At 51.9% G+C, this 25,650-nt stretch overlaps 1 protein-coding gene across 7 annotated transcripts in view; it reads left to right on the top strand.

Moving 5' to 3' along the window:
* The window catches only part of SRC (SRC proto-oncogene, non-receptor tyrosine kinase), a 55,542-nt gene that overhangs the window by 17,239 nt on the left and 12,653 nt on the right, over positions 1-25,650 (top strand). Inside the window, exons 2-6 of one of the 7 annotated variants that reach the window (XM_070381706.1) lie at positions 3,976-4,047; positions 6,431-6,508; positions 15,110-15,276; positions 16,695-16,973; positions 18,618-18,717. In XM_070381706.1, the coding sequence (XP_070237807.1) occupies positions 16,706-16,973; positions 18,618-18,717 (368 nt within the window). In that variant the 5' untranslated portion in view covers positions 3,976-4,047; positions 6,431-6,508; positions 15,110-15,276; positions 16,695-16,705. Of the gene's footprint in view, positions 1-3,975; positions 4,048-6,430; positions 6,509-13,911; positions 14,049-15,109; positions 15,277-16,694; positions 16,974-18,617; positions 18,718-25,650 lie in introns of all 7 variants that reach the window. The other 6 variants (XM_070381707.1, XM_070381708.1, XM_070381704.1 and 3 more) reach the window with 6 other exon arrangements.

Below are 25,650 nucleotides of genomic sequence, written 5' to 3' on the forward strand. Positions count from 1 at the left end.
CCTCCCCGTCCGCCTGCTAGGCAGCCTGGCCTGGCCTGTGGGGTCGAAGGGTAGGGGGTCAGTGAAGCCTCCCAATCCTGCCAGCCTCAAAGATGCTCCCATGGCGGGCGAACCAGCTGCCAGTGCCCTTCCTCTCGGGCAGGGGCCTTGGAGAAGGGAGGTGGTAGGAGGTGGGGGTGGGGGAGATGTAGGCACCCACTGTGTGCCCTTCCCCCACGTTTTGCTGCTGGAGAAACTGAGGCCACATGACTTAAACTGACCCTTTGCCTTTCTTTCAATGGTCCCACCTCTGGGCCTTTGGCCAAGCAATTGCTTCTGCCTGGATCACGCTTCCCCTTCCTCTTTTCATAAACTGCTTACCTTTGGACCTCCAGTAAGATGTCGCTCCTCCTGGAAGTCCACCGTGGTTTAGGTGCCTCCTCTGGGGCTGGAGACCACTGTGCTCTGACAGGATCGCTGTAGGATGAAGTCTCAATAGTCTGCCCCCATCCCGCTCAGCATGCTCCAGGGCCTGAGAAAATCTTCATGGGCTCCCCTCTCAATTTTTCAGGTCTTTATGACCTAAATTGCTGGACGTGTCCCTCTCGGGGCCTCCCTCAGACCTCCTCGTGCCTGGGCCAAAAGCCTGCAGCGACCCAGATAGGCTGGAACCCACTCGGTCCAGACCTCTCACTCAATAACCCCCTGCACATCTGACCCTCCTGGCTCACGGCCTTTGCTTGCTCTGTGTCCGCCTCCTGCACGGCCCTTCCCATGCCTCCTTGCAGGTATGGTGGAGAGAGGGTGGGCTTTGTATCCTTGGGCCTGGCTTGGCACCCTGGCTCTCCACTTCCTGGCTGGGGCAGCTTGCTGGAGCCCCCCATGTGCTGACATGTAAAGTGAGTGACACCTAAAGTGGTTCCAGGGCTGTTGGGAGTATGGAAGGAGTACTGTAAACCCCAAGTGGGAGGACATGAACCCCAGGTGGGAGGACATGAGGGGGAATGGTGTAGGTCTCCACACCACCATCAGCATGCCCCGTTCCACCCCACCAGCCCGCATTGGAACAGCCGATGGCAGGATATTTTTAAAAATGACTTATTTGACTGCGCTGCACCGCAGGTGGGATCCTAGTTCTCCAATCAGGGATTGAACCTGTGCCCCTTGCTTTGGAAGTGCGGCGTCTTAACCTCTGGACTGCTAGAGAAGTCCCAAGAGGTGGGATTTTTTAAAAAATATATTTATTTATTTGGCTGCACCAGGTCAGTTGTGGCACTTGGGGATCATTAGTTGCAGCATGCGAACTCTTAATTGCAGCATATGGGATCTAGTTCCCTGACCAGAGATGGAACCCAGGCTCCTGCATTGGCAGCGCAGAGTCCTAGCCCCTGGATCACCAAGCAAGTTCCTCCCTCCCTCTTTTTTTTTTTTTTTAATAAGAGGTGGGATTTTAATCACATTATTTAACCTTTCTCTGCTTCCACTTCCTCATCTGTAAAATGGGTTGAAAGCATAGGACACAGTAGGCACTAAATATGTATTAGCTATTGCTTCCTCTGTTATCTTATCAGTGTCATTATTCATATTCTCTTCTCTGAAGTAGGACTTTTTTTTATATTCTGAATCTGCTTGTACAAAAACACCTCAGGTGAGCAGGTCATTCTTTTGAAAGGCTGAAGGAAAAAAGAGAATGAGAAGATTTTTGCCACATGAGGGAGGTCCCTGGAGGCAGGCAGGGGTGGCGGCCCCCATCTGTGAGATGGGCATGAGGGCTGGCCCCTCTCCCAGGCTCCCCCAGACTCAACTTCCTCCCCGGTGGACATGGCATGCTGGTGGTGCCTGCCCCGCCTAGGGCTGTTGCGAGGAGGCAAGGGGCATCAGCTGGGGACCCAGCCTTGGAGGTTCAGAGGGCTGAGAGGTTCATTCCAAAATAAGTGTTCTTCTTGGGTTATGTGGACCAGCCCATTCCCCGTGTCTTGGCCTCCATTCCCCTAGTTGGAAATGGACTGGCTGAGTGCCCTGCTTAAATCCCTGGTGTAGTAACTCCCTGCGAGAGCCCAGCTGGGACCGGTGCCCTTGGAGAGAGGGGCCACAGTGGCCCGGGGCCAGGAGAGCCAGGGTCTCCAGCTGGTCCTCTGCTGTCTTGGATGGTGGCCTGGGCACCTGGCTTGGCTTTTCTGAGCCTCTCTCTGTTGCCTTGTCTGGGAGACTGGGCTGATCTTCTCTGTGAAGCAGGGTCCCTGTGAGAACTGGAGAGCTCCACAGTAACGATGGAAACTATAAGGTAGCTGTGATGGTTGGAGCCCCATTTATCCAGCATGGCCTGAGTGCCCAGGGCACACGTGGTTAGCTCCTCTGCCTTCATAACTGTCCCGGGATCCTTTTGTGTGTCTCCATGGTACTGAAGAGCTGACTTGTTAGAAAAGACCCTGATGCTGGGAAAGATTGAAGGCAGGAGGGGAAGGGGACGACAGAGGACGAGATGGTTGGATGGCATCACCGACTCGATGGACGTGAGTTTGAGCAAGCTCCAGGAGTCGGTGAAGGACAGGGAGGCCTGGTGTGGGGCAGTCCATGGGGTCGCAGAGTCGGACGTGGCTGAGCAACTGAACAATAGCAATGGTACTGAACGAGGCTTTGGTTGACTTGCTCGGGGCCCTGCCATGGGTCGTGGCAGGATCCCTCTTCACAAGGATGTTGCACCCCACCCAGCTGGCTCCGGCGGGTACCCGATGGGGCTATTTTTGCTCCCTTCCCTCCAGAGGCACGATGCAGATGGGCTGTGCCCCTCCCCCACCTCCCCCGCCTTCCCCCTCCTCTGCCCCCACTTTCCCCGCACAACCTCCACCACCCACCCCTCCCACCCCTGGTCCTGTTATCAGGACACATTCCTGGACTGGCTGAGAACAGCTTACACCCTGGGCCCTTTTAAGAAGGAGTATGACTGCTGATGCAGGCCCTGGCAGTGGCTCCCTCGGGGGATAGGCCCTGGGACAAAAGCAGATGGTCTGCCTGCTGATGCGGTCTCTTTTGAGCTGTGTGACCTTAGGCTAGTCACTTGACCTCTCTGGGTCTCAGTTTCCTCATCTGCAAAATGGGACTGACCATGTAGGGCTGCAGAAGGTTCACTTGGGCTTGTGGACTGTATGTACTTCTCAGCCTGGTGCCTGGTACACAGGAGGCTCTCTACCCATCAACCAGGTGCTGTTATCATCTGAGAACCAGTTGTCCCTCCTCTTTGTGATGGCATCTGTATCCTCCTTTTGCTGAGCACACCGTGGGATGGCCCCTATAGGCTTCCTCTTCTCCAGGCCTCAGAGACACAGGGAGGGTGGAGCTGGGAGAGGCCCTTTCCGGAAGTTGAGAAGGTGCTGTGTGATCTTAGGTGGCCTCTGTCCCTCTCTGAGCCTCTTTTTCCTGGTCTGCTCTCTGAGCACCTGGAGCTGGGTGTGGCTCTGCCCCAGCCCCTTGTCTCCACACACTGTACTTCCTCCCTCGGCTGGTCCAGCTACTTGGCTTTGTCTGTCTGTCCCACGACAGTGCCTGGTGCATCGTCAGTATTCAGCTGAGCTTGGTGAAGGAGGCAGTGAATGCACGGTTGCGCAAACACCCGGGGCTTTCTTACTTCCCGGCCTTTGCCTGCGCGACTCTCTGCCGGATGCACCAGCCCCAGTCGTCTCTGCTTGTGGACCTCCTTCTCGACTTTGAAGTCCTTTTTACATGCTGCCTCTCCCAGGAAGCCCTTCCAGTTTCTCCGAGGCTGAGGGGATTGCTGATGCTCTGAACACTTAGTCTGAGGCTCTCTGGTGGCACCTGTTACAATCCACCTTGGCGTCCATAGTGACATATTAGTAACCCACACGGACCACGCACCTACCACTAGGCGCCAGACACAGAAACAGTGGGGGCCCTGTGCATGCCTGTGGGGCCTTGTCTTATTTAATCCTTCACCACAACCTTGCAAGGTGGAGACTATTATTAGCCCTCCCTTTGCAGAATCCAGAGGTTCAGAGAAGTGAAGTGACTTGCCCAGCTATGAGAGAGAGCGACACCAGGATCTGAAACCAGGTAAGCCTGTCTTTTTTCTTAAAAAGGAAAGAAAAAGCATTAACACACACAGTAAAAAATAATTCAAGCAGTACCAAAGAAGGCAGGGAAAAGCAAAGCCTTTTTGGCATTCAGATCTCCTTGCCAGAGGCAGCCATGGGGAGGCGTTTCCAGTATGTCCTTCCAGGGCGTATATGGAAGCATGTATGTTAAAAAAAAAAAAAAAAAACCCACAAATGATCACACATGGTGTATCCTGTAGTCTACACCTGACTGCTCTTGACAGTGTGCCTTGGAGATGGTTTTCTGCTACTACTGCTGTCTTTTCCCTGGTTACATAGTGTTCATTGTGTGGATGGAGACAGTGCTTTATTTAATTAGTTAAGATTGCTTTGCTTATTACAGATCATTCTGTGATGCATGCCTTCCATTGTACACTTAGTGGCCCTGTGTGAGGAACACTAGATAGTCCCAAATCACAGGGTCTGAGAATGTGTGCAGTTGTAATTTTGGTAGATGTGGCCAGATGGCCCTTCATGGAAGTGGTGCTGATGAACCTTCACACCCCACCCTCTGCTTCCCCTAGCTGTCACCAACACAGGTTGCTCTAGAATGTGGGAACCTGCCAATCTAATAGATGGATCTTAACAGATGGCCTCTGGTGTAGTGCTTTGTCTTTTTAATATCATACCTCTATTGGACTTCCCTTGGGGCTCAGCTGGTAAAGAATCCGCCTGCAATGTGGGAGACCTGGGTTCGGTCCCTGGGTTGGGACGATCCCCTGGAGAAGGAAAAGGCTACCCACTCCAGTATTCTGGCCTGGAGAATTCCATGGACTGTATAGTCCATGGGATGGCAAAGAGTCGGACCGGACTGAGTGACTTTCACTTCTCTCTATTGGTATAGAATTCACATACCAGACAATTCACTTATTTAAAGTGTACAATTTGTGTATTTCGAGGTTGTGTTAGTTTCTGTTGTACAGCAAAGTGAATCAGTTGTACATATATTAACTCTTTGTTTTAGCTTCTTTCCTCGTATAGGTCATTACAGAGTATTGAATAGGGTTCCCTGTGCTATACAGCAGGTCCTTATTAGTTATCTATTTTATATATAGTAGTGTGTATATGTCAGTCCCAATTTGCCAATTTATCTCCGGCCGAAAGTGTACAATTGAATGGTTTTTAGTACAGTCACAGAGTTGTACAACCATCACTGCAATCAATTTTAGAACAATTTCATTACCCCTCCCCCCAAGAAAGAGACTGTGTAACCCATTTAGTCAGTCCCCACGACCCCTCAAACCTGTCTCCCCCAGCCCTAGGTAGTAACTAATCTACTTTATGTTTCTATAGATTTGTTTATTCTGAATCTTTCATGTAAAGGAAATTGTGTAATATGTGGCCTTTTGGGTCTGACTTCTTTGACTTGGCATGTTCCGAAGATTCACCCAAGCTGTAGCGTGTATCAGTACACGCTTCTTTTTCTTGCCAAATAATATTCTGTTATATGGGTATACCACATTTTATTTATCCGTTCATCGGTTGATGGACATATGATTGTTTCCACTTTTTGGCTATTATGAACAATGCTGTTATGGACACATTCAAGTTTTTATGCGGATATATGTTTTCTTTTCTCTTGGGTATATTCCTAGGAGTGGGACTTCTGGATTATATGGCAACTCTGTTTAACCTTTTGAGGAACTGCCAGACTATTTTCCAAAACAGCGACACCATTTCATAATCCCACCAGTGATGTATGAAGTTTCCAACTTCTCTACATCCTCTCCAACCACTTGTTGTTTTCTGTCTTCAATTATAGCCATCCTCGTGGGTGTGAAGCTCTATCTCACTGTGGTTTTGATTTGCATTTTCCTGGTGACTAATGATGTTGCGTATATTTTCATGCAGTTATCGACCGTTTGTATATTTTCTTTGGAGAAATGTCTATTTGAATCCTTTGCCCATTTTAAAATTGGGTCATTTCTCTCTTTGTTTGTTGAGTTGTAAATCTTATTTACATATTCTAGACACAAGTCCCTTATCAGATACATGATTTGCAAATATCTTCTCCCATTTGGTGGATTCTTTTTACTTTCTGTCTCTCTCTTTTAAAATTAATTTATTTTTAATTGGAGGGTAATTGCTTTACAGTGTTTTTCTGTTGGTTTCTACCATCCATCAACATGAATCAGTCATAGGTATACACATGTCCCCTCTCTCTTGAATCTCCCTTCCACCTCCTACCCCATCAGCTTTCCACTAGCTCTGTTTTACACATGGTAATATATTTATTTCAATGCTACTCTCTCAATTCATCCCTTCCCCTCCTTCCCCCACAGTGTCCATAAGTCTGTTTCTCTTTTTTCTCCTTTTAAAAATTTTTTGGTCATGCCATGCAGCTTGTGGGATCCCTGACCAGGGATCGAACCCAGGCCCTCAACAGTGAGAACATGGAGTTCTAACCACTGGACTGCCAGGTAATTCCCATCTTTCCATCTTTCTGGCTGGTGTCCCCCCACCCTTTTTTTAAAATAATTAAATTTATTTATTTTTAATTGAAGGATAATTGCTTTACAATATTGTGTTTGTTTCTGCCAAACATCACCATGAACAGCCATAGTATACCTATGGTTGATGGTGCCCTTTGACACACAAAAATTTTTAATTTTGATGAAGTCCAGTTTTATCTGTGTTTTTCTTTGGTTGCTTGTGTCATGTCTAAGAAACCATCATGATCCAAGGTGTTGAAACTTATGCCTGTATTTTCTTATAAGATTTTTTAAAGTTTTACCCTGTACATTTAGATTTGTGATGCATTTTGAGTTAATTTTTGTGTAGGGTTTTGAGGAAGGTGCTCAGCCTGAATGTATCCAGTTGTTCCACAGTCTTAATTGAAAAAAGTCTTCTTTCTCCATTGAATTATATTGGCAGCCTTGTCAAAAATCAATTGACCATAAATGTGAGTGCTTATTTCTGGACTCTTAATTCGCTCCCATTGATTTCTAAATCTGTCCTCATACCAATACCAGACTGTCTTAATTACCAGCGCTTTGCAGCAAGTTTTGAAACTGAGATGTGTGGGCCGTCAACTTTGTTTTTCTTTTTCAAGATTGTTTTGGTTTTTCTGGGTCCCTTGACCGTCCGCATGAATTTTAGGATCAGTTTGTCTGTTTTTGCAAAGAAGCTAGCTAGGATTTTTTTTTTTTAAGGGTTGTGTTGACCCTATAGACTAGTTTGAGGACTATTACCATCTTAATAAATTGATGCTTTTGAACTGTGGTGTTGGAGAAGACTCTTGAGAGTCCCTTGGACTGCAAGGGGATCCAACCAGTCCATTCTAAAGGAGGTCAGTCCTGGGTGTTCTTTGGAAGGAATGATGCTAAAGCTGAAACTCCAGTACTTTGGCCACTTCATGCAAAGAGTTGACTCATTGGAAAAGACTCTGATGCTGGGAGGGGTTGGGGGCAGGAGGAGAAGGGGATGACAGAGAATGAGATGGCTGGATGGCATCACCGACTCGATGGACGTGAGTTTGAGTGAACTCTGGGAGTTGGTGATGGACAGGGAGGCCTGGCTGCGATTCATGGGGTCACAAAGAGTCAGACACGACTGAGCGACTGAACTGAACTGAACTGAACTGAACCATCTTAAAATGCATAGTCTTCTGATCCACAAATGTGGGCTCTCATCCTGTTTATTTAGTTAATTTCTTGCAACAATTTTTGTGTTTTTCAGAGTATAAGTTGTGCACTTCTTTTGTTAATTTTATTTCTAAGTCTTCTTTTGATATTATAATTTATTTTCTTAATTTAATTTTTGGATTTTTTATTGTGCTAGTGTATACATTTTAATTTTATACATTAATTTTGTACTTTGCAACTTGCTGAACTTGTTTATTTAGTTCTCCTAATCTTTTTAGCGTACTTAGGAATTTTTATATACAAAATTCTGACGTCTATGAATAGTTTTACTTTCTTGTCCATCTGGATGCCATTTTTGTGTAGTTTAAATATGATTGATCTGGAACTTATAGGCATGTTGAGTGAGATCGAGCTCCAATATTGTTTCCTGAAGGAAGATCGTTGGTTCCAACTCCATCTTAAAAATAGCCTACCTTTTTCTCACTGTTATAAAATGCCACCTTCGTAATATATTAAATTCCCATGTGTTTGGGGACAATTTTTGGCCCCTCTGTTCTGCTCCATTAATTTGTCTCTTTTTGTAGTGATATCACACAGTTTTCCGTATGTAATTTGTCAGTAAGTTGTACTCTCTGGTTGGGCTATTTGCTCTTCGCTACTCTTCTTTTTATGATTTCCTGGCTATTCTTATACCTTTACTCATAAACTTGAAAACTGACCTGCCTAATTAGAAAAAAAATCCTGCTGGGATTTTCATTGAGATCACATTCAGTGTTTAGATTGACTTAGGAAGAACTGATATTTTTGTCATGCTAAGCTTTCTTTCATTTTATCTCCTCATTGCTGTTGATGTGTAGCTACATTATTGACTTTGGGATATTTACATTTAATTTCCTTCTGTTTTACTCAGTTTACTTTTTCTTCAATAGTTTTATCGCAGATTCTCTTGGATTTCTCAGATATACATTGATAACATCTGCACATGATGAAACTCGTCTTCTGTCTTCCAATTCTCTTTATCCCTTCCATTTCTTTTTCTTAGCTCATTGCACTGGCAAGCATTGTAGAGCAAAGTTAACTCGTAGACATGCTTGTCTTTTCTGGACTCTTTCCCTATGAAGTGGCTTCTGTAAGCCTTGGCTCCAATCAGTTCTACCAGATACTCTGTCCAGGGTCATGCACAGGGCTTGGCACATACTAGGAATTTTGGAAGCTGTTGCTTAATTAAAAGAGTTGTTAGAAAAGAGAGCAAGGATATGAAAAGAAATCTTCCATAGTAATGATAATAATAGCAAGTATTTAGGAAGCACTTCCTGTGTTCCAGGCACTGTATGAGTATTACCTCATGATTTCCTCTCAAGCTTAATCATGTAGGTGCAATTATAGATTCCCATTTTTGATGAGGAGTAAACTGAGGCCCCCTGGAGGCTGTGCGACTAGAAAGTGGTAAATTGGCTTCTGAATCTGGTGTTCTCATCCAGGCCTTCCATAAAGCTTCTTCTTCCCTGAAGGATCCGGAGATATGGATGGTGATGTTAGAGGTTGACCTCTGACCCAAGTTGCCTCTGTGTTAAGGAGGTGGAGATGGTCGAGTGGTGGGAGCACCTGGGGTAGTCAGAGCATCAGCGGGGCCCCAGAGGTACCTTCTGACTGCACTTCCCTGAACCTGAGCATCTCAACTGAGCTGCACTTGCCTTGCTGTGTGGCCTCAGGCAAAGTTCCGGCTTCTCTGAACTTTGAGCCCATCTGTAAAGAGGGTGTAGTTATAGTCCCCCACTTCACTGTGCTGCGGGGACAGTTGATATGGACTGCAAGCAAAGTTCTCAGTTCTGTGCTCGGCTTTCAGGTCCCTGCCATCTACTCTTGCTTCATCTTGCTATTTGTCCTCGGGTCACTCGTATCGGTAATAACAGCAAACGACAGTGAGTGCTGTTTATCAAGCACTTATTCTCTGCCTGGCACATGGACTCTCTCCTTAATTCTCAGATATTAAGTTTATTACTACCCCCATTTTATTTTATTTTTTAAAAAGTATTTATGTCCAGACTCGCCATGCTGCCCTGGTGGCTCAGATGGTAAAGAATCTGCCTGCAATGTAAGAGACCTGGGTTCGATCCCTGGGTTGGGAAGATTCCCCTGGAGAAGGAAACGGCTACCCACTCCAGTATTCTGGCCTGGAGAATTCCATGGACAGATCCTTGGTGGGCTACAGTTCATGGGGTTGCAGAGAGTCGGACATGACTGAGCGACTTATTGAGCACTTATTCTCTGCCTGGCACATGGACTCTCTCACTTAATTTCAGATGTTAAGTTTATTACTACCCCCATTTAATTTTTTAAAAGATATTCACCTATTTATTTTTTTTTTGCTGTGTTGGGTCTCTAGTTGTGGCGTGTGGGCTCAGTCCTTGTGGCGTGTGCGCTTAGTTGCCCCGTGATGTGTGGGATTTTAGTTCCTGGACCAGGGATCGAACCCACGTCCCCTGCATTGGAAGGTGGACTCTTAAGCACGGGAGCACCAGGGAAGTCCTACCCGCCTTTTAAAGATGAGGAAACTGAGAGGTGAAGTGACTTGCCGGAGAAGATTTAGCTAATAGATAGTGGGGCTGACTCCATTGGGATTTGAATCCAGGTCTGACTGGAGTCCTCACTCTATTCCTAAGCTCCCGGCCTTCCTTCCACCCTTAGAGAAGGTGGAGGTGACATTCTTCAGTCAGGAAGGAAGGAGTGGGTATGTCCTGACTGAATTACAGTCTATTTTGGACTCTTCTGGATGTTGTGTCTGCGTACGAGGCAGAGGGGCACAGCTTACGCAAAGGCCAGGAGGTGAGAGTGTGTGGTGCCCTCCTGTAGGGGGCTGGGGGGCGGAGCCGCAGCCCCACTTCAAGGGGCCGCGTGGACTCGGGTGAAGGGTTTAGGCCTCATCCAGAGAGGATGATGGGAAGCGCTTATATGTTTCTTTAAGACTCACTGAAAAAAAATGATGAGAGTAATTTCTAAATGTCATGTCTGACTCTTTGCGACCCCATGGACTGTAGCCCGCCAGGCTCCTCTGCCCATGGGATGCACCAGGCAAGAATACTGGAGTGGGTTGCCATTCCCTTCTCCACGGGATCTTCCCAATCCAGGGATCGAACCCAGGTCTCCTGCATTGCAGGCAGATTCTTTACTATCTGAGCCACCGGTGAAGCCCATGTTGGTATTTAATTGTCTGAAAATGTCTGTTTTACTTTTATTCTTTTTGTTGTTTAGTTGCTAAGTCGTGTGCAGCTCTTCTGCAGCCCCATGGACTGTAGCCCGCCAGGCTTCTCTGCCCTTGGGGATGCTCCAGGCAAGAATACTGGAGTGGGTTGCCATTCCCTTCTCCCGGAGATCTTCCCAACCCAGGGATCGTGCCCAGGTCTCCCGCATTGCAGGGAGATTCTTTACTGACTGAGCCACCAGGGAAGCCCAAGTGACACAACACTTAACATAAAGAAGGGATTTTCCTTTCCCTTTTTCACACCTTTGGATGAAATATTGTGAAGAACTTGGACTTCTTCCAAAACTTTCTCTAAACCTCTATAGCACGTGTGTGTGTATCCGCACATACACATTCACACGTGAATTTACAGAAATAATTGGAGTTGCTGTGTACTACATGCCAGGCACCCCACTACGCCCTTGCCTGCATTGTGTCTTTAATCCTTCCACCAACCCTCGGACCTAGGTAGCACTGTTGTCCCCATTTTCCAGATGAGGAAACTGAGGCCCCTGATGGCCCAGAGGACCTTCTACAGTGCTGTCTTCCTCTTTTCACTTAATAGTGTGTATCATGAGCATCTTCCCAGGCCACATGGAGCACTCTTTCTGTTTATTTAGCTGCACAGCTGTGCACTCGGTGAATGGACCATCCCTTATTTATCTGGTCCCCATCTGATAAACACTTAGGTCGTTTCCAGTTTTCCGTGGACAGTTTTGAACAAAAGCCCCATTTGTTTGTGTGGATTACAGAGATGCCGCTGGCTTTTGGAGGAGGGGTCTCCACTGCTGACCCAGGTCAGGATGACAAGGGCCTGGCCTCGAGGGAGTAGAGACAGGGTGAGGGGAGGGATGTGTATGAGGAAGATTGGAAGGAAGGATGCGTGAACCAGCCCTGAGACGGAAACGTGGAGTGCGGAGCAGTCTTAGAGGAGGATGCTAAGTCAGTTTGGGGCCCACTGAGCATGAAGCCCTGGGGACACTGATGGGGAAGTGCTGTAGGGCAGGGGTCCCCAACCTCCCGGATCTAATACCTGATGATCTGAGATGGAGATAATGTAATAATATTAGAAATAAAGTGCACAGTAAGTGTAACGGGCTTGAATCATCCCCAAACCATCTTCAACCCCCCACTGTGGTCCATGGAAAAGTTGTCTTCCACAAAACTGTTCCCTGGTGCCCAATAGGTTGGGGACCACTGCTGTAGGGCATCCTGGGGCCTGTCACGGTATTGACAGCACAGGTCCTCTGTCCTGAGCCTGTGGTCAGGAGCAGGTCCCCAGAGGAAAGGGACCGCCTTCCTCTGGGAGCCTCACACATCCCCAGTATGGAGCTCTCCCCACTTCCTCTTGAACCCCAGGGATCTATCTCTGCTTGGGAGTGAGCAAGTGGCGGAAGAGATGTGTGGAGCTAGCCCTTCTCAAATGGGCAGCTCATGGTGACTTAGTGTTTGGGCCCTGAGACAGAGTCCTGTTTCAAGAAAGGAGACCACAGTCTGGAAGGATGGTCGGTCCCAAGGTGACACACCCTAGCAGGGACTGGATCCCTCCCTAAATGTGCTGTCCTTCTAGCACACTCTGCTGTGTCAGAGCTTGAAATCTTGGGTCTTTCCTGGTGGTCCAGTGGCTAAGACTTCACGCTCCCAATGCAGGGGACCTGGGTTCTATCCCTAGTCAGGGAACTAGATCCCACGTGCCACAACTCAGAGCCACGATGCAGCCAAGTAAATAAATAAATATATTTTTAAAAAATTTGAAATCTTGGTCTTTCTAGAGGAACGGGGCTAGGCTGCCTTATCCAGTCATGCCCCATCTGCCATGGGCATCTATCTGGCTGTTTGTGTGAAGGAGAGGTCCATAAGGCAGGAGGTGGACCCCATGAGCAACCCCTGATTCCTACCTGCTCAATGTGGTTTCATGTCCCCATTTCTTTTCATTCTCACCCTCGCTGTGTGACCTCAGGCAGGTGCCTCAACCTTTCTGTGCTTCTGCTTCCACATCAATAATATAGAGACACTATTAATGTCTACCTCCCAGATTATCATGGGGATTTGATGAGTCAATATTTGCAAAGTGCTTAGAGCAGGGCCCAGTACAAGGTCCAGGTTCCAGGAGACTTTGAATATCTCAGATACATGGTCTTGACCGTGTGGCATTGCAGGAACAAAGCAGGATGCAAAGTGCTTAGTCTTTGCATTTAGTCTTTTGTCTCTTCCACAAATATTTCAGAATACCTAGTGGGGATAAGGAAATGAATCTGACCTGGTCCTGCCTGGAGGGAGCTTGGAGTCAAGCACACTAGTGGGGTCCCTGGATTCGGTCTTATGTTTATATGACACTGGAAGGAAGTCCACCGCCATGCCCAGGGGCTGGCATGTTGCCAGCATCTTCTGTGTACTTCCTCATGGATCCTCCCAGTGGCCCTATGACCTGGTACTTACTGGTATTATCCTCAGTTGGCAGAGGAGGAAACTGAGGCACGGGGTCCTACACTGGGCTTGTAGGGCTGGAACTCACACAGATGGTCTTCTCCAGTGTTCTTGCCCTTGACCTCAACCCGCCCACCTCTCTCCAAACACATGGTACTTGTATAATCATTGTGTAACAAAAACCCAAACCCCACCAAACCAACAAACATTGCAGTCAGAGACCCCAGGCCACCTTAGTCTTGAAGGCCCTCTTATGCTTTTTCTGAATGCCTCAGTGGGGAGTGGTCCTCTTGGTCAGTGTAAGAACTTAGAGGCCAGGAGCTTTTTTCCTTGCTCCTTCCCAAGAGGGCACATGCATCCTCTTGGTGCTGGAAGGGCCTCCGAGGTGCAGCCCTGGCTGTCCCTCGCCCTCCATGGCACGTCAAAGGACTCTTTTTCTTGTCCTTGATTACTTCTAGTGACAGCAGGCTCATTCTTTATCATTTAGTTCCTTGTAAAGAAAATGTGAGCTTTTAGAAAGTTCTTCATTAAAATTAAAAAAAAACTTTTATATTTTTATTTCCTCTCAAAGTCCTGCAAACAAGTCCACTGTTAGACCATGCACCCCCTGAGACAGGACCTGGCCAGTCCATCTCTGTGTCCCCCTGTGGTGACTGGCAGAGGGCTTACTGCACAGTTGGTGCTGTGAATACTGTTCCGGGGGAGCAGGTGAGTGGGAGGTATGGTGGTTGGGGCTCAGCTTCCATCAAGCCTGGGGCTGTGGGCTACTGGGTCAGTAGGTCCCACAGGACGGCAACCATATGAGCACTGCTGGGCATCATGACCTCAAGGGATTGAGTTGCCATAGAAATCAGCTTTCCCAGGCCCATCAGCATGTTGCTCCCCTGGTGATCTTTTGAACAGGTCTCCCCAGGGCCTTCCCAGCCCCACATTCTCTGAGCTGGTTGGCCCCCAGGGAGCATGCAGGCCACACCCCTATTGTGTAGATAGGCAGCCTGAGTCCCAGAGGGTTAGAGGCACTGGCTAAGGTTCACCTAGGGAGGGGCATCGCATAGCTGGGCTTAGTGCTTAGGGCAAACAGTCTTCCCCGAGGCCCCAGCCAGTCATGGGGACTTTTCCCCATTCATGGGTTCCCAGAGGAATTCTGGACTGATTCCAGGACCTGCAGCATCCCCGAGGGAGTAATTGGAACTCACGTCGCCAGTGTGTCCAGAATGACAGTGTCAGTAATAGCTGGTGTGGCAGGGTGATTACTGTGTTCCCAGCACTCTGCCTTGCCTTCAGTTGTCACAGTCATTTCCTGATGAAGAAATGGGGTACATAGAGAAGTTAAGTCATTTGCCTGAGGTCACAGAGCCAGTTAGGGGCAGAGCTGGGATCCAAGAGAAGGGAGTCTGGCTTCGGAGCCCACCATGCTATACCTGGCCTCACTCTCTCTCTTGCTTTGAGAGGAATGAAGGATCTTTCGGGTCTGGGGAGCACTTAGCACTGGGCCTGCCAGAGTCAGAGCCAGATAAATCATGACCCAAGGGTCAGCGCCTTGGCAATGTCTCTTTCTAAAATCGTTATTTATTTGGCTGTGCTGGTTCTTAGTTGTGGCACAGAGGATCTGAACCTGGGGTCAGATCCCTGAGCAGGGATCGAACCCAAGCACCCTGCACTGGGAGCACAGAGTCTTAGCCACTGACCACCAGGGAAGTTCCTGATTTCTCTTTCTAATCATATCCCCTCAATAGTCCTGAGAAGTCTGCTTTATCCCTACTTTGCAGATGAGGACACTGAGGCCCAGAGAGGGGAAGTGACTTGCCTAGGGTCACACACAGGCAGAGGTGGAGCAGGGCCTCTAGTCCACGACCCCTGACTTCACACTTGGTGTTCGTGCTCTGACCTCAGGCTGCTTCCCAGGTCCTCTGGGATAGCCCCTGCTTTCCACCAGGTGAGGTGGTGACCCATCGGGGCTGCCAAGATGAGGGAGCTGCGAGGGGTGGCCATAGTGGGTGGGGAGACCCTGGCCAGGCTTGGTGGGAGTCAGCACCTGTAGATGGGGACGTAGGGAGCAAAAGGGGGTGGTGGGGTGATGGTCATCACTGGGGAGTTTGCAACTTGAGTTTCTTTGTGTTTCCTGATCTCTAGCCCACCCAGATTCCTGCTTAGACATCTCCTAACTCTTCAATAGTCACACATTCACTCATTCATTCAGCTGTTTATTGAGCACCTACTATGTGCCACTTCTAGGTACTAGGAGTGCAGCAATGTGTCTAGATGGACAAAAGCCCATAGGAATAATCATATAATCACACACGTGCACGCGTGCACACACACACACAGACACACACACACACACACACACTGGGTCACGTGACCCCACAGACTGTAGCCCGTCAGGCTCCTCTGTCCATGGAATTCTCTAGGCAAGAATACTAGAGTGGGTAGCCATTCTCTTCTCCAGGGATCTTCCCAACCCAAGGACATAACCTGGGTCTCCTGCATTTTAGGCAGACTCTTTACTGTCTGAGCCACCAGGGAAGCCTCATGTTATCAAGAAGAGGCACAAAAGGAAGGGAACTTAAACCAATGAAAGTAGTTTGGGAGCACATCCAAAGGAGGTGAATTTTTTTTTCCTTAAGAGCATTATTGAAGTATAATTGACATGCAGTAAACTGCACATGTTTAAGGGGTGCAGTCTGATAGATTTTGACACATGGATGCACACATGAAACCATCCACATAGTCAAGATAATCCATCACCCCAAACGTTTCCCTCCCACTCCCCACATGCTGCCTTTGGGCTGAGAACTGAAAGACACATGAGTTACTCTGCTGAAATAGTCAAGGAAAAGCATTCAGGTGGAAGGAAGAGCATGTGCAAAGGCCCTGGGGCTGGAATGAGCTATCAGCCATCTCTCCTTCTTCCAGCTGCCTGCTATACCCCTGCCCTGGTTGCAACTTTTAGCACCTCGTTCCTTGGTGTAGGACAGTTTCAGCCAACCATGTATTCACTCAACAAACCCTCAGCCCTCTCCTGGGTGCCTGGAACACACACATGCCTCAGATGCTGTCCCTGACCAGGAGGGACGGACACGGTGTCTCAGGGGAAGGGGGCGGGGTGCAGTTAGGGCTTCTGATTATGAGGCATTTCTTCTGTGCTTGACCTTATACCAAGGAAGCCCTTTATGCGTGCCATCACAATTCCCATTTTGTAGATGGAGTAACTAAGGTTCTGAAAGGTAACTTACCCAAAGATCTCTCTTTGGGCCTCAGTTTTCCCATCTGTAGAATGAGTGGAAGTGCGGGCTAAGGGGCCCAGGTAGCCCTGTCTGCTCCCAGAGTCCTTCACCTCAGGGTCCTCTCTAGTCTCCAGGACCATGGGCAGCAACAAGAGCAAGCCCAAGGATGCCAGCCAGCGGCGCCGCAGCCTGGAGTCTGCCGAGAACACCCACGGAGGCGGCGGCGGCGGCGGCGGCGGTGGGGGTGCCTTCCCCTCCTCACAGACCCCCAGCAAGCCAGCCTCCTCTGATGGCCACCGCGGCCCCAACACGGCCTTCGCCCCTGCAGCCGCTGAGCCCAAGCTGTTCGGAGGCTTCAACTCCTCGGACACAGTCACCTCCCCGCAGAGGGCGGGGCCCCTGTCTGGTCAGTGTGCCTGGGAGTGTGAATGCCGGGTGGCGGTGTGCCCCGGAGGGCAGCGATGCCCGCTTTCTGGGCTGCTGTTTCTTTCTCTTAATGATGGGGAGGAGTCTAGGGGTTACTTGGTCTTAGGGCCTATTGGGAGTTTTTTGGAGGCTTTATAAACTGGAAAATGTGGTGCACACGCCATTGCCTTTAGGGCTGAATTCTGACGCACAGTATAAAGGGCCCTAGAGATAAAGGGCTGCAGGTGGAAACTGAGGCCCAGAGAGCCGGGGGCTTCTTGGGGAGGCCCGAGGACCAGGTCTGAGGCTTTCCTTTTCGCTCTGGTTAGCCTTGAGATGGATCAGGACTGGAGGCGGTGAGTGGCCAAGGGGGCGGGGCAGGTTTTAGGAGAGAGCGATCTCGGGTCTTCAGAGGCCCGAACCTACGAGATGCGCCCCTGCGCCCTCTGCTGGTATTGAGGGGGTACAGCAGCCCCGGGCGAGTGAGGCTCAGTAAGAGATGTAGATGTGGTTCTGGAGAGGTAAGACCCTCACACAAACACGGGCATTTCTACCGGGACACCTTCAGACGGACACACACACACACACAGTCGGCAGCTCATTCAGAGACACCCATATAGGACACGTGCACATGTTAGGCTGAAGATTCCATCGTGGACACAGAGACAGAGGGACGCAGGAATGGGCACCCTCCAGGCACAGCCACACACCCAACGCAGATGCACACAAATACAAATGCACATACGCAGAAACGCCTTCTACTCCCAGATGGAGACAGACACGTGCAGTCACAGCCCTTCAGAAGTGCACACATGCTCAGCTAGAACCCACGGACTCGCAGATGCACAAACGTGCAGTGAGAACACAGACGTGCACCCAAGTGGGACAGATGGACCCACAAACACAGCCATTCATTTGTTCAAGAGACAGTCGTGGCGCCCCGCCTGTGTGCCAGGTCTCTTCTGGTGTCAGGAACACAAGCAGTGTGTAAAACAGACAAAACCCTCCTGGGGAAGAGAGGCGAAGAGCGAGTTGTGCGAACTGTGCCGTGTGTTTGTGGGTGGTAACTGCTCTGCAAGAACACGGAGGACAGGGAGGGACGCTGGGGGATGTGTGGATGGAGGTTGTAACTTAAGATGGGCACAGAGAGGGCTTCAGGAGGGACAGTCACCCACAGCCAGGATCGTCCCTGATGGCCCGAAGCACCCAGAGTCACACAGAGAGTCACAGAACCACCTCCCCAGGGGGCAGTTTCCCTTCATTCACTGCTTCATTCACCTCATGGTTGTTTCTTGAGCACCTGCTATGCGCCAGACTCTAGGAACAAAACAAAGATGCCTGTTACTGGGGACTTCGGGTTCTGGGGGGAAGACAGATACCAAACAGAAGCCGACACCGAGCATCACCCGCTGGGCTCGTCACCTGAACCCGCTCAGACGCACGTGAGAGACCCACGTGCCTCCTCCGTGCCCTCACGGCTGTGCCAGACACATAGACACAGGGGCCATGCGTAGAAGCCTGCCGTCTGTAAATGAAAGCAGGCCTCCGGGCTGGCAGTGGGGGACCCACCCCCACCCCCAGGGTGCAGGGCTCTCCTCCGCCAGCCAGGGCCTTGGCCGTTCTGACATGCCCGTCTTCTGAGCAGGCGGAGTGACCACCTTCGTGGCCCTCTATGACTATGAGTCGCGGACAGAGACTGACCTGTCTTTCAAGAAAGGGGAGCGGCTTCAGATTGTCAACAACACGTGAGTGCCCCCTGGGGACCCTGATCCGAGCCACTTCTGAGCATCCCAGAGCCAGCTTGATGGGCAGTGGGTGGGGCTGGACGTCAAGGCAGCCGAGGTCCAGGGAACCCATCCTGGGCATCCTGGGGCCTGTGGGGGTGATGAGGCAGGCATCCTGATGAGGTGGGTGGGGCTTTGAGAGGGCTCGAGGGACAGGGATCTGGGTTTGGTAACTGGTCCACAGAGCGTGGTGCTCCAGATCCCAGCACCCACAGAGGGGTGTGTGGTCAGCACAGGACTGGGCCCGGGACCCGGGGCTACAAACAGCAGGGCCTTTGTACTTGAAGGCTGTGCCCCCAGAGGTGCTGGAGCGCCTGGGGCAGCCCAGAAAATGAGTCTTCAGCTGTAGAGGGAGGCCCCTACATTGGCAGGGTTGGGGGACCCATATTAGGGACCCAGCGTGAGAGAGGTCAGGATAGGGCATGGGGAGGATGGGGGCATAGGATGTGGAAGGCAGGGCACCCTAGGGTGGCATCCATGCCCCCCTCCAGGACTCCAGCCTTGGCATGGGGCATCCTAGGGTCAAGCTGATGAATGGGGGGGCTGGGGCCCCTGTGAGTGATGAACTGATGAGGGGGGTGGGGCTTCAGCCAGGGGATGAGGTCCTTCGCCTTCTTCCTCCTCCTCTCCTTTCCCCGCCCAGAGTGCAGTGGGGAGTGGGGTGCAGCACCTGTCATGGGGGGTGGGGAGTGCAGGCTTTGGGTGCCGTGCCCTGGGGTGATCACAGTAGGGGCGGAGCTGGCAACAGAAGGCGGGGCACAGTTCCACACCAGCTGCCTTCCTGCCCTTGGACGGCCTGCTCTCCCCTCTCTGCCACCTCCCATCCTGCCCCACTCCTGGCCCGTGCTTGCTCCCTCCAGCTCTCTCTCAGCTTCTCCCTCTCTGCTTCTCTCTCGCTGGCCCTAGGAGGAAGGTGGATGTCAGGTGTGTACGCGCTCCCAGGGCGGCGGGCTGGGTGGGGGTGCTTCACTGGTGGGGGTGGGGCTGCATGCGCTTCCGCCTGCACCCCCTTGGCTGCACCCCCTCCGGCTTCCCCAGCTTCCGTCCTCACACCCTAGAGTTGGACCAGGCTGCACCCCAGGCTGAGAATGGGGAGGGTCCTCTCATCACCCCTGTCACTCCCCGTCACACCTCTTCCCCATCCACCTCCTGCTCGCTCAGCTCCCCCCGAGTGCCAGCTGCATGCAGGGCCAGCGCTGGGCCCAGGGAGGCCTGGGTGGAGAAGGCCACGTCCTCCTGGGGCCAGAGTATAGCGGGACTGGCCCTAGTCCGGCCCCGTGACCGGTGGAGGGCGGGGCTGGGGTCAGCTTGGTCTTTAGGGGGCCGCGCTGTGTGCCCACCTCTGGTGGTGACCAGGGGCTGGGAGACTCAAGCAGGACCTCAAAGGAAGCACAGTGAAGCAGAGGTGCTGGAGTGGGGTGGTAGATGCCAGCACCCCTCACAGAAGGGCAGCTCCTGGGAGGGTGCAGTGCTGGAGGGGTTTACATGCCTTCAGGGCTATGGAAGGGCGAGAAGGTTCTAGAGGGTAGAATGGGATTGATCCCGGAGCATCCCTGAAGGCCTGGCTAAGGAGGTTGGACATCCCCACCGTCTCCAGTCATTTCTTGCTTGTTCGTGCCTGCCTGCTGTTATGCATGTTGTTCCCTCTGCGTGAAAGGCCCCTTCTCCCATCGGTCTGGCAAACTCCTACTCATCCCTCAAGATCCAGCTCAGAAGTGCCTTCCTTGTGAGGCAAAGGGGGAAAGAGGGGTAGGCATTTTTACCCACGTCCTTTACTCTGCTGCCGTTCCGCCTGCCAGGGCTGTAGTGATGGGGGCGGGGCCATCGCCATATTGATTCCTCATATGGAAGGAGGAAACTGAGGCTCAGAGATGTAAAGGCCCTTGCCCAAGGTCACAGCCACCAAGTAGCAAAGCCAGGATTGGAACTTGGGCAGCAGCTCTCTGTCTTCTTTAAGCTGTTCTCCCAAGGGGAGGGGCCTTTCCCAGCTCCCCCAAACCCCTGCTGTCTGAGTCCCAATGCCACTCTAGTTCTCTCCTGGTTCCAGCTGTTTCCATCTGCCCACCCCCAAACTGGAAACTCGTTGAGGGCCGCTCTTGTGCCTGCCACATTTTGGGGCCCCCCACCCCATGTTCCTCACCCCACTGGGGGTACCCAGGTGGTACTGGAGCACCATTTCTTGTGCCCTGCTTGTGGGCCTGTGCTCACGCTGACCGCTTCAGTTGCGTTGTTTTATTTAAAAGGCACCATAGCCCTGGGAAGTGGAAATGTTTGTTGGCTCCATTTTACAGATGAGGAAACTGAGGCCCAGAGGGGTGAAATGACTTTCTCAAGGTCACACAGCTAGTAGTGGCAGAGCTGGGCGGCGGGGAGGTAGGCATGACCCTGAGCCCTTGGAGGAGGGGCTCTGTGCAGGTGCAGAGGAGCTGGGAGGAGGGAGGGGCCCGAGCTGGGCGGGATGGTGCCTCAGGCTGGAGGAGACTTTGAAGTGCTGTGGAGATCTCAATTGGCAACGATGGGAAGGGCTTCTTAGGGAACTCACAGCTTGAGCAAAGGTGTGGCCAGAGGAAAGTTCTGGAAGCTTTGATCCTGCCTCTTTCACTCGTCCTTTGCCAGCCCCTTCCTTTCCTTCTTCCTGCCTTCCAGGATGGGCTGCCAGGAGGGCCGGAAGTGATGGAGATCTGTCCATGGGAAGCCCATGGGGGGCAGTGAGGTGCCCCGATTAGAAAGTGGGGGTGGATCGGGAGCCCCTCCTCATATCACAGCACTCAGCTGCTCCTCTGCCTCAGAAGTCGGGTGATGATGGAGCTGGGGGGGAGCTGGCATTAGAGGAAGAGGAGGGGTAACAGGATCGGGGATGGGACAGGGAAGCATCCCTGTCCTGCTTCCCTTAGTGGAAGACAGGCTACCCACGCGTGAGGTTTCACACCTCACCCTGGGAACACCCCGCATGTCCTTGTACCGTTATTGCTTAAGCTCCATCATTGTGAGCCCCCTGCACCCACCCCACACCCTGCAGGAGTGAGGGACTTTCTGAGTCTAGCCTGTGGCTGGGCTGGGAGTCGGGGAGGGAGAGCTTGAAGCTGAGCCTGTTGGGGCTGGGCCAGGGCTGGCTGGGTTGGAGTCCTCACAGTAGCTGCCTGGAGACCCTGCTCCTTGGATCTCCATGCCACGTGGTCCTGGACCTAGAGCTCTGGCTGCTGTGTGGCCTTGGGTCGGAGGAAGCCCGTCTGAGGGGTGACCACCCTAAGCCCCTGTCCTGGTTCTCTAGGAGCCAGAGCCCCTCGGGTCTGACTTTGGGGTGCTTCCCAAACTGCCGTTTCCTCCCACCCCGATTATTCCAGCAGCTTCTCCAGCGGGCACTGACCTCTGCCCCCTTGCCCTGGGCTCTTCGGTTCCACTCCCCACCATGGGGCGAGGGACCCCTTCCTGCCCTCCTCGCACGATCTGCCTCGGCCTCACCCTGCTCTCTCCCCAAGGACCAAGCAGGGGTCCAGGCCTCAGGGCTTGGAAACTTGACTGTCTGAGCTGTGCCCAGCTGCCCTGGCTCGCCTGCAAGCTCCAAATCGCTTCTCTGGTCAGTCCCAACAGCCCAAATGAGTTAAATAGAACAATGCAAGCTGTCCTAATTCCCCAGGTTCCAAAGCTGCCACCCTCCCAGTCCACATGCCGGCCTGAATTAGCCACAAGGATTAGGCTCTAAAAAGAGGATCCTGAGGCTCAGAGAGGTGAGGTCAGTAGCCTGAAGTCACACAGCTAGTGACAGCACTTGGGGTGTAAAATCGTAGTTCGGGGACTCCTGGTCCAGTACTTTCTTCTCTGGCCATGTGAGGGAAGGTGAGGGGTCAGGCAGGGAATGTGTGATTCCCTTCCTTCCCTTCTTCCTCCCTATCTGATGGGACCCAGGCCCCAGGAAAGGTGTGAGATGCAGTAAGTGTGCTCAACATGTTAGGTTAACACCACTGTCACTTCTGAGCTCAGATCAGAGTCCCCACCAGACCGGGCTGATCTGGGAAGCTGTGGGGCCCCTCATTGTGAGGGCAGTCCCTGGCCCTCGGCAGAGCCAGCTCACAGCCGTCTGAGGCAGGTTTGAACCTTCCAGACCGTTGGCAGCGGAAGGTGGGGCTTGATATTTCCATTTCACAGGTGGGCACACTGAGGCTCAGATGATCATCACAGATGATCAAGCCACTTCTTGGCTTGATGCTGACTGATTTACACGCTTTGCCTGCAAGGGAGATTTTATGACTATTACCTCCTTTTTATAGAGGTGCTGAGAGGGTAAGGAACTTGCCCAAAGTCACACAGCAAATCCTTATCGGAGACTAACTGAGCTGCGTGCTGGTTTTTAAAGCCGTGATGAGAGTGGGGAGGGGTACCACAGAGTTGCAGATTTCATTCTTTTTCTTTTTTTAGCCAAACCAAGATACTATCAGCTCATGCACATTGAGCACCTACTGTGTGCCAGGCATAGTGCTGCGATTTTACATCCTCGGAGGGAGGCATGAGTATCCCCATCCTGCAGATGAGGAAACCGAGGTAGGGCCAAGGTCATGCCTGCAATGCTGAGCTGGGCTGGCGCCAGGATGCTTGGACTCTGGCGCTCAGGCTCTTTGAAACCTCTCGAGCTGGGGCCAGGCTGAAGCTGGACCGTGGATCCTTAGTGAGCTTTCCGCACGCCTCCATCCCTGTCCTTGTGAAATAAAACCCCCAAATTGGACTGTGAGCCCAAACTCATACATGGGCTGGTGTCGGGGAGCTGGAGGCTCAGCTGGGCCAGTCTGGGTAATGTCAGCAGGGCTGAACCCCCGCTTCAGGGGCTTCTGGGGCCGTGCTTGGCCAGCCTCTGGGCACATGCTGCTGCCAGCCTTCCATTGTGAGTAGGTGGCTGGGGCCTTTCCCAAGGCCAGCCAGCTTGCAAACTCTGCTTTGTCAATCTGCCGCATTTCGTAGTCTCTGACCTAGACCTTGGCTCAGTCCCCTGCCCCCAGCCCTGCTGCCTCCTCCTCCATCTTCCCTGGTTTCCCTGAGGGTCTCTGAGTCTGACGGGCCTGGGGAGGGCACAGGGGTCCAGGGGGCCGGCCAAGACTGGCTGTGGGCACACAGGGGCCCTGGTTCTCACCCTTGCTCTGCTGTGGATTCGCTGTGTGTCTTTGGGCAAATCATCGCCCTTCTCTGTGCCTTAGTTTTCCCCTTGCTGAAGTGAAGGCTTTGGGCTGGAAGATCTCCACTAGCTTTGGGGAAGTTTCTACCCATTCTATGCCTCATTTTCACCAACTCTACGAAGAAAGTGCTGGGTTATTCCATCCTGGGTGTTGTGTGTCCTTGGGCTGGCCCCCTAGACATCTCTGAGCCACCTTTTCTTCATCTAGGGGCTGAGGCCTGCCTTTTTTGCAGGGCAGTCTTGAGAGTCAAATAGGACAGACAGTGAGGGGCCCCCCCATCCACTGTGGGTACACACAGAGAGGTAGATGGAGGTCCAGGGCACCTCCAGGCTTCTTTCCTTGAGGTGGGCATCACCACCTTACTCTGGGGCCCCCCGTCTCCTGCCAAGACTCCCATGTGAGCCTGTGCCCCCACCTGAGTGTGCATGCGTGCAATGATTGTATAGCTGAGTCAGCCCCACAGCGCCAATCTCACTCCATCCAGATGGGATTCATACTCTCTGGTCGAGCCTGGGCTCACCTGGCTGACTTTGGGATGCTCACCTATACTCATCTGTTCTCGGAGAGCTCGCCCAGCCCCACTCTCTCCTGGCCTCAACTTCTCCATCTTCAAAATGGGCTGAAGAGCATAGGTGGGGCAGCTCAGAAGAACCTGGAGCCAGGGATCCAGGTTCAAGTCCAGACTGTGGCTGTGGGCAAGGGCCTTTTTCTCTTTGGATCCCGATCATGGGCAGCAGGGGACACATCCATTGGCTGTGTGTCTTCTCAGGGTTGTGATGAGGTCAAAGGCAGCCTTGAGGTGAGAAGCTCAGCAAGGTATCCAGCTCTACAGCTCCCTGTAGGGAAGGATTCCTCCTCATCTGGGAGTTAGGAACCTGGGCCTGGCTGTGTGGCCTTGAGCAGAGGCCCTTGCGTCTCTAGCCTCAGTCTTCCCATCTGTACAGTGGGAATTGGAGGGGGCTGGGCCCTATTTCCCAGGCAGCCCTTCCCATCAGCCTCCCCTCCCTTCCCATCAATCCTCTCCCTGCCTCCATTGATTGCTTTGGATGCGAGGCTCCTGTGGCTGCCGCCTTGTCCCCCCTCCCCTGTCCCCAGCACCGCCTGGCACTCTGCTCTCTTCCTCGCTCTTTCTGCCTCTCTCTCTCTCTCACCACCCCCATCTCTGCCTCTTCTTTCCTGTTGGGCTCTCGCTTTCTCCTCCCTCCTCTGTGTTTCTGGACCCCCGCTCCAGCCAGACCTGGTTCACATTCAGATGGCTGCAAAGGTACTTCTGCCCCTTCCCTGCTCCCCACCAGACCCAGGGGACCCACCCTGCTGGGGGCTTCTCCTGCCCCATCACCCTGTCCCCATCACACTCCCTGCCTCATGGGGAAATCAGTGTAGAAGGGCCCTGGGCACTGGGGCTCTGCCACTTCAGCTCCCTCTGACATGACTCGCTGTGTGACTTTGGGCAAGTCCCAGCCCCCTCTGGCCTCAGTTTCCCCATAGCTGAGTAGGCTGCAGGAGGAGGCCTGTAGTTTTCAGTCATGGAGCCTGGTGGGCGTGACCTGTGATTTGTGACAAAGGCAAGCATTGCTCCAGCTGCAGTGGCAGCTCTGCAGAGAGCGCCTGGATTGTCACCAAGCCCCAAAAGGACCATCCTTTGCCTCCACTCAGGTCTCGCCACTTCCCAGGCTTGGGCTTCAAAATCTCAGGGCTTGGGGAGGTTTTGAAGGTCTGATTCGCCATC

Source organism: Bos mutus, chromosome 13 (genome assembly GCF_027580195.1).
Source record: "Bos mutus isolate GX-2022 chromosome 13, NWIPB_WYAK_1.1, whole genome shotgun sequence".
Taxonomy (NCBI): Eukaryota; Metazoa; Chordata; class Mammalia; order Artiodactyla; family Bovidae; genus Bos; species Bos mutus.